This window comes from Prionailurus bengalensis, chromosome E3 (genome assembly GCF_016509475.1).
Source record: "Prionailurus bengalensis isolate Pbe53 chromosome E3, Fcat_Pben_1.1_paternal_pri, whole genome shotgun sequence".
NCBI lineage: Eukaryota > Metazoa > Chordata > Mammalia > Carnivora > Felidae > Prionailurus > Prionailurus bengalensis.
Window position 1 is genome coordinate 39,279,126 of NC_057357.1, and position 13,625 is coordinate 39,292,750.

At 63.1% G+C, this 13,625-nt stretch overlaps 1 protein-coding gene across 29 annotated transcripts; it reads right to left on the reverse strand.

The window, feature by feature from the left end:
- Nucleotides 1-439: 439 nt before the first annotated feature.
- On the reverse strand, nucleotides 440-11,336 carry LOC122471782 (glycine-rich cell wall structural protein-like). 29 transcript variants are annotated; one of them, XM_043560795.1, is made up of 34 exons: nucleotides 11,239-11,323; nucleotides 11,006-11,038; nucleotides 10,022-10,051; nucleotides 9,322-9,357; nucleotides 8,958-8,990; nucleotides 8,798-8,851; nucleotides 8,341-8,361; nucleotides 8,222-8,254; nucleotides 8,095-8,136; nucleotides 7,718-7,777; nucleotides 6,975-7,004; nucleotides 6,868-6,900; nucleotides 6,744-6,779; nucleotides 6,511-6,540; nucleotides 6,395-6,427; nucleotides 5,733-5,768; nucleotides 5,351-5,380; nucleotides 5,226-5,258; nucleotides 4,395-4,430; nucleotides 4,193-4,225; nucleotides 4,073-4,108; nucleotides 3,726-3,758; nucleotides 3,578-3,613; nucleotides 3,123-3,254; nucleotides 2,794-2,838; nucleotides 2,450-2,491; nucleotides 2,295-2,327; nucleotides 1,807-1,866; nucleotides 1,698-1,727; nucleotides 1,560-1,619; nucleotides 1,313-1,426; nucleotides 1,003-1,047; nucleotides 850-903; nucleotides 440-610 (listed from the first exon to the last, which is right to left on the reverse strand). In XM_043560795.1, exons 1-34 carry the CDS (start codon nucleotides 11,303-11,305, stop codon nucleotides 585-587), a joined length of 1,485 nt encoding a protein of 494 aa, XP_043416730.1. In that variant the 5' UTR covers nucleotides 11,306-11,323; the 3' UTR covers nucleotides 440-584. The 29 variants fall into 29 exon arrangements, with proteins under 29 accessions (XP_043416730.1, XP_043416734.1, XP_043416732.1 ...); XM_043560799.1 differs by lacking the exon at nucleotides 2,295-2,327 and having other exon boundaries at nucleotides 11,239-11,324; XM_043560797.1 differs by lacking the exon at nucleotides 6,395-6,427.
- Nucleotides 11,337-13,625: the final 2,289 nt, after the last annotated feature.

Here is a 13,625-nt window from a genome sequence, read left to right on the forward strand (position 1 = left end):
GGGGGGGGGGGGGGGGGGGAGTGGCACAGTTGGTAAGGGTCCGACTTCCGCTCAGGTTACGATCTCACCATTTGTGAGTTAGAGCCCCGCAGTCGGGCTCTGGGCTGACAGCTCGGGGCCTGGAGCCTGCTTTGGATTCTGTCTCCCTCTCTCTCTGCCCCTCCCCTGCTCACCCTCTATCTTTCTCTCTCTCAAAAAATGAAAAATAAAAACATTCTAAAAAAATTAAAAAGAAAAAAGATTTTTAGTGGAATAACTAATACATAGACTCTAAATTTACACGTAAATAATGCACACGGCCCCTAATTTGATTGTGGCTCCCCCGCTCAAGCGGGACAAAGTGACGGATGGATAGAAGTGGGACAGACGAATGAGGTGCCGGCCGGGGCTGCCCCACCCCAGCCGGCGATCCCCCTACCACAGCACAAAGAGGCCAACAGGGCAGCACGTGGTCTTTATTAATACTTTCAGCCCGCAGGAGACCCCAGGCCAGAAGCCAAGCCCCAGGGTCCGGTCGTCCTCACCCACACCGGGCTGTGGTTCTGAGGCACTCAGGATGGGTGGTGAGGGAAGGGCCTCGGCGCTCAGCATTTTCCAAGAGAACAGTGGCCTGGGAGGAGGCAGGGCCCCGGTGAAGTCTGGACCCCTCCTCACCTCCCAGGCGACTTGAGCCCTCTCGCTCCTCTGGTGTCTAAGATCAGTCACTCAGCACAGACCTACAGGTGACCCGAGAGCCTGCCATCCCTCCCAAGGGCGGGGACAGCCCCAGGGACAGCCCCAGGGCGCCTGGAGGGGCCACAATGGTGGCGCCGGGTGAGTGGCGGACAGGGCCACTGTGATGCCTCTCACCTCCATAGCCATTTCCCAGCAGGCCACTGCCACCTCTCTTCACCTCAGGGCTGCCTAAGGCACAGACAAGCCAGGACACCAGGTCACCGGAGGACTTCAAAGTCCTCCTGCCCTTCCCGGCTTCAGCCCAGGCCCTGGGATACTGCCACTCACCGAAGGGTCCAGGGCCCAGCTCTGGCCTCGGCTGTCCATATGTGCCTGGGGGGAAGGACAGAAGGTGGGAGCACTGAGTCCCCGGTGGCTTTCACTTGGGGTCTGTCACTTCCCCTTCTTGTTCTAGCATCCAGGTTCATGCTCAGGGTCCCTCGCCCCTCCCCTCTCCTCCAACCCCATCCGTTCCTGCCTACCCACCCTGGTCCTGTCCTGTTCCCTCTCTCCAGGGCTGTGGGTGGGCCTGGGCCCAGGGCGCAGCTCCCTAAGCCACCGGGACAACCCCACAATGCTTCTCCACATAGCCCATTACCTGGCTGGCTCCTGACCCCTGGATATGCGCCTCCAGCCCCATATCCAGGCTTCAGGGCAAGCACCCAGGGCTGGACGGAGAGCCAAGAGGAGGCCCTTAGGGTCCCAGCCTGACCTGCAGAAGGAGAGCTGCTGTGGGTACCTGTCCCCACCAGAGCAGGACATCCAGGGCCTCGGAAGCCCCCGCCCGGTTGGCGTGGTCCCCATGGCCCTTGCCGGGGTTCACCCCCAAAGCACTCATTTCCTACCATTTCCTTCAGGGCCCGGAGCTGCTGCCTTGGGGTAGACTGGCGCTTCTTCCCCGAACCCTGCAAGAGATCCAAGCGATTCCTGCCCAGCCCCTGGATGCCCCTCCCCCCATCGCCTGCACTCTCCCCCAGACTCACCATTCCTAAAGCCATTGGCCCCAGGGAACTCTGGAGGAAGGAGAAGGTCAGAGACAGGAGTAGCCCTTGAATCCAGTGCTCCCCACCCCACCCCAGCACCCCCAGGCACCTGGCTGCAGGTGGGCCTCAGGGAAGACCCCAGCTCCCAGACCATTCCCGTAGCCGAACCCTACAAGACAGAAGTTGGAGAAAGACTGGGTGAGTGGTGGGGGTAGGGGCCCAGGGTGACCAGCGCACGGACAGACAGGAGGCAGCAGACACACAGACTGACTCGGAAGCAACCCAGAGAGGGCCTCACACATTCTCCCCACCCTCAGTCGGCTAACCCTGTGCCACCCCTGGTGTCCCACCTTCCAGAAGCTTCTCCTGACCTCCCTCTGGGCAGCTTCCCTTTCCACCTGAGGACTGTGCCTCAGTCTGCCACTCTGCCCTCACCGGAGACAGGGTGGCACCTGGTTCTGGCCATAATTACGGCCTAGTGCGCAGTAAACGTGTGCAGGCTACATCGGGAAAGAGCCAGATGCGGCAACAGACAGGAGCAAGGAGGGCTTGCCATAAGGAAAGTGGCAGCCTGCACCCAGGGGACCAGGCGCTCACCGACTTTCTGAGGCTTGAGGCCACCACCAAAGCCTGGGGGAGAGGAAATGGGGATAGAGATTGGGCGGGGGGGGGCGGTGGTCAGCCAAAGTCTCTTGACTCCACTCTTCTCGAGCTAGGGACAGGAGAGGCAGGAAAGGGAAGGGCCTTCTCACCCAGTTCTGTTCCTGCTCCATAGCCGTTCGGGGGCCGGTATCCTGTGGGGAGAACAGAGATCAGCGGAGAGTACCCAGACTTTCCCTAACGCCCTGGGGGTCAAGGACGGACCTTATGGGTTCTCAAGAGGAGGAAGGGATCCTCCCTATCAACAGGAAATGGAATCAGAAGAAATGGGCTTAGAAAGCAGCAAGAGAAACTGAGGGTAAACTCTGGGAGGAACTTCCTTTCCCTAAGGAGCCTGAACAGCTGAGGCAGACTGGGGCACAAGGATGATGGAGTGACCCTGGTGTGGCATGGGGACGGGGGGCACAAGGATGATGGAGGAGTGACAGACTCGCACCTGCTTTCTGAGGTTTCATTCCCCACTGGATGGCCGGAGTCGGTGCTAGGAAGAAAGTAGGAAGAAAGCCAAGCGACAGGAGTGAGCTTAGGGCAGGGAGGGTCAGGAGTGCTGCAGGCTGCCCTTGGTGCAAGGGCTGGGGGCGGGGATGCCATACTGGGGGTCCCGTGGGGTCTCAGGGCCAGTTTAGGCTTTCCCTCAGGTGGCTCTCTGCGATAGCCTCAGGCTCAGCTGGAGGACGGGCAGGGGCTTGTGACAGCCCAGCTAGACCCAGCCCTTCCTGGGACCAGGTATCCCCTGCTGCCCCCCAGACCCCACTCCACACTGACCTGGGAACTTGCCATTCTGCACTGGGGGAGGGGGCTGAGATTTGGGGCCCCAGCCGCCCCCTTTGTCAGAAGGGACCCCCGAAGTGGGAGGCCTGGGGAGCAGCAGTGGAGGGACCCTCCCATTGCAGGGACCTAGATGGGGGGGGGGAGGGCAGTGAGCCCAAGTTGGCGCCTACCCCAGGCTGCTCTCCTGGCCTCAGCCTGGCCAAGCCACCAGCCCTCAGCGGCTTCACCAGCTGACAGACACAGCTTGGGCGGGAAGGGGGGGGGGCGGGCGGGGCACTGGCTAGGCCAGAAGAAGCCCTGTTCCTGCAGTGCTAGGGGGGCAAGGTGACCCACATCTAACACGGCACCTGCTGTTGGCCCACCCAGCCCCTCTGCCTTCCAGCAACATCCCTCCCACCTCCCTCCTGGTGCACATCCCTTCACCCCCAGCCCCACCCCAGGAGCCTCACCTGGCTGGGCCCCCACCCCAATTCCATTGCCATATCCTGGAGAGAAAAAGCAGGGATGTGAGGGGCAGTAATGGTGGGGTGGAGGAGGGTTCTGGAAGGAGGCAGGAGGAGGTGCAGGATAGACATGGGGGGGGGGTCTCTCACTTGCCTGGCTTCTGAGGTTTCACACCCCCTCCAAGAGCTGCAGGAGAGACAGGAGGCTTGAGACCTCAAGTTTCTTTTTTTTTTTTTTTTCAACGTTTATTTATTTTTGGGACAGAGACAGAGCATGAACGGGGGAGGGGCAGAGAGAGAGGGAGACACAGAATCGGAAACAGGCTCCAGGCTCTGAGCCATCAGCCCAGAGCCCGACACGGGGCTCGAACTCACGGACCGCGAGATCGTGACCTGGCTGAAGTCGGACGCTTAACCGACTGTGCCACCCAGGCGCCCCCGAGACCTCAAGTTTCTAAGAAGGAGCTCTGTCTCCCCTCTTGAGGCCCCCACTGCACTCACCTGCCAGGAGCTGCAACCCAGGCCCTGGGGCATATCCTGGGAAGAGAAGCAGGCTTGAGGACAGGGGCTGGGGTGCACAGACTTCAGGGCAAGGCCCACGAGGGGCAGGGGTGGGCTCACCTAGCTTCAGAGGACTCATGCCCCTTCCCAGGCCTGGGAAGAGACAGAAGCAGGATGAGGGGACCCCACCCTGCTCTTCTCTTCTCCAGGACCCAACTCTTGGCCCCACGGGACCCCATGCCCCGTCCTCCCCTGTCTCCACCCCACCCCCCAGCACCCCAGGGCCTGCCCCTACCTCCCTCACCTGGCTGGGCCCCCTCACCTGGGAAGACTCCGGCTCCCAGTCCATTCCTGTAAACTGGGAGACAGGGTGTGGGTCATGAGGGGGAATGGGGCGGTGGGGGGAGTAGACAGTTTCTGGGGGTAGAGAGGGGTGGGGGCCTGACCCCAGTCCCAATTCTTTCTGGGATCCCCCCCACCTCCGGCGCCAGGCAACTCTCCCAACACCAGCTGGGTGTCTGACGGTGTCTCTCAGCCCAGATGCCAGCAGACGGCATCAGAGCCCACAGGTTAAGGGCTCAGTGCCCCACCCCCCACTTCAGGAACCATCCCCAGTCCAGGGGTCACCTGTGCCTCTGATCCACCGGCTAGAAATCGAGCTCTCTGGATCTGGCTAATTTGCTAGAGCCGCTCACAGAACTCCGAAAAACATTTGACTTCTCAGAGTGCAGGCTCATTAGAAAGGCTAGAACTCATGACCAGTGCAGGGAAGAAATGCCCAGGGCCTGCGGGAGCGCCCGAGGGGCTTCCGCCCCCTCCGAGCCTTTTGGGTTTTCATGGAGGCTTTGTTACGCGGCCCGGGGGACTAAGTCACCGCCGCCTCCGACGCCGGAAGAGCCTCTCATTCCCCAGCCCGGCCTCCTCCCCAGAGCTCAAAGGATGGGACCGAAGGTGGGACCCAATCACGGAGTGGGATCCCCTGGCAACCAGCTCCCCAACCCTAGGCGGCTCGTTAACATAACAAAAGAACACCTCCTGCGGCCTTTAGGAAATTACTACGCTTTTAGGAGCTCTATGCCCGAACCGGAGATCGAATACTTATTTCTTCTCACAAGTCACAGTATCACGGGGCCCGGACCGAGAAAGGTTTTACCTGGCTTCTGGGGCTTCCCGCCTTCACCAACGCCTGAAGAAGAGACAGGACCGGGTGAGCCGCCGACTCCCCGTCTCTGGGCCTCTCCTCCACAACCCTGGAGGCCCCAGCACCCGCTTCCCTACCTGGTCCATAGCTGATGGGAACCACGGGGCCTGTGTGGACGGGAGAGACTCAGGTATGGAAGGAGGCCAGGGGACGAGCCAGAAACCTGGGGCCTCCTCCTCTGCTACCTCCAGGCGATCGTCTGCTCCGCCCTCTGAGTCTGGCAGGACCCCCAGAACGGGGCTTGGGTGAAGAGACGCGCTGCCCCCCAAGCCCTCCTCTCCTCACCTGCTCTGTAGTCTTTGTGAGCTAGAGGGGTGAGCCGAGGGTGGGGGTTGGGCTGGCTAACGTGGAGGTCCCCCCAGCTGTTCTGAAATGGTCACCAGCCCTGCCCCTGCAAGGCCCGGAGGGAGGTGTGAGAGGACACCCAGAATTGCACTCCCCAGACCCCACCAGTCTCACCTGGCTGGCCTCCCAGCCCGTTGCCGTTCCTGAATCCTGGGGGGACAGAAGGACACGGGGTGTGAATGGGGGCAGGGGAGCTCAGGGTTTGGGGGAGGTGGAGAGAAACGGGGAGGGGTGAGGCTCACCTGGCTTCTGGACCTTACTGCCCCCCCCTCACTTAGGCCTGGGGAGGCAGAGGCTGATGTGGACCCCACCAGACCTCTCTTCTTGGTCCCCACGCACCCCCAGCTCCTGCTTTTTCTCCCAACCCTCAGGACCCAGACCTGGCTGCCTTCCATGGGTTCCTGTTGTCATAAGTGGGGGGACGGGGGGTGGGGTGGGGGGAAAGGAAAGCTGGATGGGGATGAGGGACAGTGTTTGGAGGGGCTCAGGAGGAGGCAGGACAGAGCTGGCTAGGGCTGGGAGGCCACCTCTCCCCTCACAGGGGCCTCTGAGGTTTCATGCCCCTCCCAGGCCACAGTTCACCTCTCCATCTCCCCAGCACTTGGAACCCAGCCTCCCCCCCCCCCCCCCCCCCGCCCGTGTAAAGCCTGGCCCCTGGCCCCTGGGAAGCCCTGCCTCCCAGCCATTCCCAGATCCTAGAGAGGATCCTTAGGGAGTAGGGGGTGCTCTGGCTTCAGGGGGTTCATGGATACAGATAAGACCAGGGCAGGAATCACCTGGCTTCTGGGGCTTCCTGCCCCCACCAAAGCCTGGAGAAGACACAGGAGCAGGTGAGGGACGAGGGAGCCCCCATCTCAAGGCCTCCCCACGGTCCTCCCCACCCCGCTCCTACCTGCTCCATATCCGTTCTGGGTCGCTGGGCCTGTGGGAGAGGAAGGGTGAGTTGGGGGGATTTGGGGCCAGCTGAGGTACAGGTGAAGGTGCCCCCTTCAGAGCCAAGCCAGAAAGCTAGAATCCTGGAGGCTTTCTCTCAGCCCTCCCTCAATTATTTACCAGTCCGGCCTCCGCAAGGCCTGGAGGGGAGAGGACGCCTAGACGCGGGCACCCAGACCCCACCAGTCTCACCTGGCTGGGCTGCCAGCCCGTTGCCGTTCCCGAATCCTGGGGGGGCAGATAGGGGCTGTGTGAATGGGGGAGGGGAGCTTAGGTTTGGGGGAGGTGGCGAGAGACAGGCAGGGGCGAGGCTCACCCGGCTTCTGGGGCTCCACACCCCCTCCAAAGCCTGGTGGAGACAGGGAGCAGGTGAGGGTCCAGTCCCCGTCTCTGGGTGTCCCCAGAGCCCTGGGACGCCCCTACCTGGTCCATAGCCGTTTTGAGTTGCAGGGCCTGGTGGAAAACAAGAGGGCTCTGGGTACAGCCTCTCTTCTGAGGCACCCCTGAAGCCTGGCCCCTGTGGCTCTGAATTCACCACCATACCCACCCCGTTAAGTCCCTGACCTGCCCTTGGGGCCCAGCCCCCTGGGGAGCCTGAACGCCACCCCCGCTGCCTGGGTGCCACCTGGTTGGGTTATCAACCGCCACCATGTGCGTCAACCAGCCAGGAAGGTAGACTCGGACACTGCTTCCTGTCACCAACCGCAGGCTCAGTGCCAGCTCCTGCCGCCTCAGCCGCTGAGCTGTTTCCACAGCCTGTACCCTCTCTGGTCCCCTCTTGGAGGCCCCAGCTCAAGCACCCACAGGCGTTTCAGTGGGCCCCAGCCAGCGGTCTTCTCCCTGCCAAACCCGCCGGGCGCCTTGGCCTCTCTGTGGCCTTCATGCTCCTTTCCTGTCCTCCCCCAGAGCGACCCAGGCTCTGGAGGGGCCTGTCCCCCACCTGCCCACCCCCGGCGGTCTGCCACACCGGCTGGGGAAGGCGGTGGCCTGGGGGTCTCGTGTGGCTTCTGTGGCTTTACTCCCCCACATCCCCCAGGGCACGGGGAAGACTTGGGGAGCGCTGCCTGGTCCCTCGTCCTCCCTCCGAACTAGGGTCAGGCCCCCGAATCATAACTACGCCTGGCCACCTCAGGGACCCCCACTCTCCTGGAGCTCCGGGCCCTCACCTGGTTGTACTCCTGCTCCTGGGAAGGCGCCGCCTCCCGGCCCATTCCCGTTCCCAAATCCTGGGGAGACAGAGCAAGAGGGAGTAAGAAGGATGTGGACGACTGACAGGGAGACAAGCAGTGCGGCTCACCTGGCTTGTGTGCTCTTCTACCCCCACCAAACCTGGGGAAGAGACTAGCCGATGAGGGACCCAGAAGCCCAGCCAGGCTCCCAGCTTCAACCCCACCCCCTCGCCACCCCTCGTCCAAAGCCATTCTGAGCTGCGAGATCTATTCGGAGCCGCATGGGGACATCACCCCAGCAATCTCCCGCCAGCAATCAATTTTCTGCCCCCTCTAGTCCCTGACGTGCCCCAGCTTGGACCAGGCGCCCTCACCTGGCTGGGCTCCAACTCCCATCCCATTCCCATTGCCAAATCCTAGGAAGAAAGAGAGGGGGAGTTAAGGGGAGGCCGGGAGACCCAGCGAAAGGAGATTGGGACATAGGGACAGGGTGCGGCTCACCTGGCTTTTGTGGTTTCACGCCCCCTCCAACTCCTGAGAAAGGGTCAGGGACCAGGTGAAGGAGCCTGGAGCTCCCCTGAACCACCACCCCCCCATATCCTCCTGGCCCCCACCCCTACCTGGTCCCTGAGCCGCAGGGCCTGTGGAGAGAGGGAAGGCAGGGCTGGAGCTGGGCCAGTGTGGCTGCTGAGGGTGGGCTCACCGCCTCCTATGCTGCCCTCACCCAGGACCTCTGTGTCCCTCAACTGTTCTTTGCAGGAAGCATGCCCTGAGAAGGGCCTGGGATTCGGGAAGGCCCTCCCCGAGACCATGGCTCTTGCCACAGGAGTGGCAGCAGCTGCCCAATGAGGGGAACAGCTCCTGAGAGGGAGACACGGTGCCCGAGCTGGGGACATGCAGAGAGGGCTACTCTCCCCTCCCCTGGTTGCTGAGGTTGCATTCCCCCTACCGGGCCTGGGGACAGACCGAGGCTGAGCCGCTCCCCACAACTTTCTCCCCCTCTGGTTCCCTGGTTCCAGTTCTACCCGCACCTCCTGTCCCTCCCGGGGCCCCGTCTCCGTCTCCGGGTGTCCTCACCTGGCTGGGCTCCAAGCCCCGGGAAGGCACCAGCAACCAGTCCATTTCCATATGCTGGGGAGGCAGAGCCAGACGGCATAAGGAGGGGACTGGGCTTCAAAGGGAGCCAGACAGAGAACAAGGTGGACGGAAGGGTGGGTGTGGACGGGGGTTGTCTCACCTGGCTTCTGGGGTTTCACACCCCCTCCAATGCCTGGGAGGGAGATGGGAATCAAGTGAGGGTCTCGGATCCCATTTCAGGAGCACCTCTAGAATCCTGGCCCCAGCTCGCCATCACCCTGGGCCCACCTCTACCTGTTCTGTAGCCATTCTGAGCCGGGGCGGCCCATCGGGAGAGGGAGGGATGAACTGGGGAGGTTTGGGGTCTACCCAGCGTAGGGGTACGAGGCCCTTAGACCCAGCTGGAAACAGCAAGTCAGAAGGCTCCCGATCTGCCCCCTCAATCCTTAAAAAATCCTGACCCTCCCCTCCAAGGTCTAGGAGGGAGACAGAGAAAACCAACCCCCAGAGCCCACCAGTCTCACCTGGCTGGGCTCCCAGGCCATTCCCGTTCCCAAATCCTGGAGGGACAAATGGAGACAGGGGTGTGAGAGAAAGGTGGGGAGACAGAGCTGGGGCTGGGCAGGGCCCACCTGGCTTCTGAGGTTGAACATCCCCACTGAAGCCAGGGGAGACCCAGGGCACAGGTGAGGGACTCCGGATCCCCTTCCTCAGGGTCGCCCAGGACCCCTGCTCCCCGCTGCCGGTCATTCTGAGCAGGCCTGTGGGAACTCAGCTCCGGTCGGTCCATCCCAAAGAGGGTGGACAGGACCGCTGGTGCACAGGAAGGGGGCCTTGGAGCCCACTCCCCTCTTTCCACTCCCGCAGGCCCAGAGGACATGCAGTGAGCCATGCTTGCTCGCCCCGGAGTGGGGCTCAGCGGGGGCAGCACAGGGAAGAAGCAGGGAGAGGAAAGACTGGGGGTGCCCAGGGCAGGTCCACGGGTGAGATGACACGAGAGCCGTCTTGGTGGATTCCGAGGGGGGAGGGGAACGTGTGCAGCAGGAAAAGGAGAGACCTACACCTGCCACAAGGGATCGCTGGTTTGCTTCTCTACCCGGGGGTGGGGGTGGGTGGGGGATGCGTATGTGGGGGGGGGGGGCGGGGAGGGGGTCAGCACTGTCCCCACATATTCTGAGGCAGCTGCTTCTCCCAACCCCCAAATCCCATTTGCCCATCTCTCACCTGCTCCCAGGCCACTGGGGGGGCCGTAGCCTGAGTGGAGGAAACAAGAAGTTGAGCCTGGGGGCCGGGAGGGGCCAAGGGCTCGGGTGCCTCACCCTCGTTCAGAGGACACAGCTGCTCCCACCCTGCCCACCCTCTCAGCCAGCTTTACCTGATCTGTAGCCACTGGGGGTCCCTAAGCCTGTGGGTTGAGGAGAAGGAGGCGAACTTAGGAGGGGGCAAAGGTCTGAACCTGAATGCCGCCCCCGCCACTCTGCAAGAGCGGAACCCCTCTCTGGGCCTCAGTTTCCCCTCTGGTCACAGGAGGGGCAAGGACAGAGCCAGGTGAGTAGCCAGCAGCAGGGTCATGGAGGGAGGGGGCAGATCCCCTGCGCCTCCCACAGGGGTGTGTCAGCCTCTACCCTCCATTCGGACTCTGGAGTGTCTCTGGGATGCCTCCCTTCCCGGAAATCTCATCCTCCTGGCGCCGCACCTCCTAATCTTTCCCTCCTGCAGCTCAGGTGCATCTGGTCTCAGCAGGGATCCCCTTCTCCCACCCTTAAGACCCCACAGGTTCCTGGAGTGAAGACCCTTCTGTGACACTCTGGCCCCCCTCCCCCCGTCCCTGGGCCCCTTTGTCTTCTCCCCCCTGCCCTGCCTCCAGGCCTTTGCCCTGTCTTACTGCCAGGATGTGCTTCCCCTTCCCTGTCACAGCTTGCCCCCTTTGAACACCTAGTTCCAACCCCTCCTCTGGGATGTTCTCATGCCCCATCCCATTCCTGTTCCAAAGGTGTGGGGTGTCTTTGCTCCACACACTTGAGCTGACCATGGACGAGACTGTCTGCTACGAAGACAGGGAGGGACCCTGTGCTCTCTTGGGGCCCACATCAGGATCTTAGAACTAGGTAGGGAACATCTGGGGCTCTCCCCCCAGAGGGCTCCCAGACCCCTGGGGGAGAGACCAGGCCCTCTTCCTTGACCCCAGTGCCAGGAGGGACTGCTTACCTTTCCCTAGGCCTGGAGACAATGGAGGTAGCCCTGGGGAGCAAGGAGGTGCTGACTCCGGGTGGGGACCCCAGAGGTGGAGAGGGAGCAGGACCCAGGCATCCATCCCCTGCCCAGGACAGACTTCACATCCGGACCTCCCTCTCTCCGGAGCCCTAGCAGTGGCCCAGGGCTGTACCTAGGCCCCCCAAACCCAACCTCAGCAACCTCAGCTGCCCGCCTTCCGCCCTCACCGCCTTGCAGGCTTTCAGAAGTCAGGCAGAGCAGGAAAAGCGCCACGGGGAAGGCCCAGGTGCCCATGATGCCGAGTGGGACAGGATGGCACCCACCCTTCGGGCCTTTAAACACCCCTGCTGGGTGGGGTCTCGCCCGGGCCCCCCAGCTGTGCGTGGCAGAGGCTCTGCTGGCAGAACCCAGGGGGCCAGCCCCCACCTCTCTCTGTGGCATGACTCCAACCCCTCGACTTCTCCCCGCCCCACCCCTCATCCATCATGGGTGCTGACAGCCGGGACAGGCCCCCACCTGGCCCCTGGGGCTCCTCCACCCGTCAGGGTTGGGGCCCCGGCGCCAGACCTCGGGGGCTCAGATTCCCTCCCAGCAGCTGGCAAGGGGCAGGCAGGCACCCCAGGCCCAGCCCATATAGAGCCGGAGAGAGGAGGGGAAAGCCAGGCCCAGAAATGTGGGGGGGAGGGAGGGGCAGGCAGGGGAGACTCTGATGAGTTATTGTGATACACAGAGAGCGGGGCGGGGGCGGGGGGCAGAGACCAGAGTGTTCCAGAGGCGTGTGGAAACGCCAACAGTACAGTGGACGACAACAGGCCGCGTGTCCACAGGAAGAGCTTGTCTAGCCCTGGAGGCTCGGGGACCATACCAGGAGGTGGCCCATGGTCTCCCAACAGAGGCTGCGCGCACAAGAGCGGGCCCGGCCTCCCTTCTACAGGAGGTGGTGACACCCGGGGAGCCTGTCCAGGGATCCTCACTGTTCCTTGAAAGCCTGGTGGGGGCCCACCCGCTGCAGGAGGCCCTCTCAGCTTCACCCCTTTCTCCTGGCCAGCTCCAGCAGCAATGACTCTACCCCTGGGGGGGGTGCTGGCGGGGGTGGGAGGGCACTGCTTAAGGTGGAATGGGGACAGGACCGCAAGAAGGGTGCCAGAGGCCAGTTAGCGCTCTGTTTCTCGGGGGCGGGCCGATGAGCCTGGAGCCCAGGCCTGCGTGAGGACTTGGTGACGACCCAAGTAGGGGAAGAAGGAGAGGCGGCCCCGGGAAGTGCCAGGAGTGAACCCCACTGAGCTGGCTGGGGACGGCAGTGACTCAGGCCCCCTGGGCCCTAGTCCAGAAGGCCCCACACCCTGTCTGATGGTCTGGCCCCTGCCCAGCCCGCCCCTCCTGGCACCTCTGTCTAAGGATACAGCCAGCCAGGGCGGGGACCTAGAGAGGGGCTACCACGGGGAGTGGGCGACACGGGTCTTCTTGCTGTAAGGCTTCTGAGATCACAACACACACAGGGGCCAGCTCCGGCCATAGTGGACAGCAGGGCTTTTACGAGATACACCCTCACTTGGAGTACCCCCCACCGCCCCCCGCACTGAGATGTGCCTGTACCTCACCTCCCTCTTTGTTCTCCCGCCTGCACATGGCCATGCCCCGGCACCCACTTTCCCCCCCACACACACAGGGCCCCTCTGTTCCCACTGGGTGCCTGCAGCCCAGTACCCCGGCGCAGCACCCCACACGCCCCCCACTCTCCCTGCCCGGTACAGAGGCATAGAGCCGTGACCCCGAGTCCTGGGGGCTGGACCTTTTACTGGCTGCCGGGCAGTCTGCAGGGCTCCTTGGGCCCAGTCCTCTATTCTGCCACGCCACACACTGCTGAGCGGGCAGCAGGCCAGGTCACCCCAGACACTGCACCGCTCTCTGTCCTATGCCAGTCTAGGCCCAGGGTGTCTGCTTCAGAGCCCATATAGCTAAGGGCCCCCTACACAGACCCAGACACAAGGCTCTCCCCATAGCGTGCCAGGGAAGCTTGGCCCGGGATGAGGCAGGCACAGACCAGGAGGGGCCGTGCAGGAGGTACAGGCTACTGCCAAAGGGAATGCGGGTACCCACGGCCACTGCCAGGCTGCCTGGGTGCTGGCACGGGCCGGTGGAAAATGCCAGGCAGCCTGGGGCCTCGGGCCAGCTGGAGGCTGCTCAGAGCCAGGGCCGAACCCAGCGGGGCATCCCCTGGCCCCTGCAGTGCTGCCACCCCCACCCCAGCACATCCAGTTCCCTCAGGTCGGGCCAGGCTGGCCTGAGAGCACAAGGACCACTTGGGGACCGAGAGAGCCCCTGATGGAGCCCGGGCCTCGGGTACCCTTCGCTCCCAAGTGTGAGGGGACATGGTGGTCCAGCTTCCAAGCGGAGGAGCGACTTCCAGGGGCCAGGGCAAGGTGACAGCTGGGTGTTGAGAGTGCAAGGCAGAGGTCCAGGAAGTGTGTCGCCTAAAATGGTAAAGCCTGTCGATAGACTCGCAGCCAGCTGCTCAAAGCGGCACCTGCCGGGGTAGGAATTTGTGGAGGACAGCTGGAGGGGAGGGCGGGCGCCTTCTGAACCTGCACCTGTGCTGAAGTCCCCTCAGGTC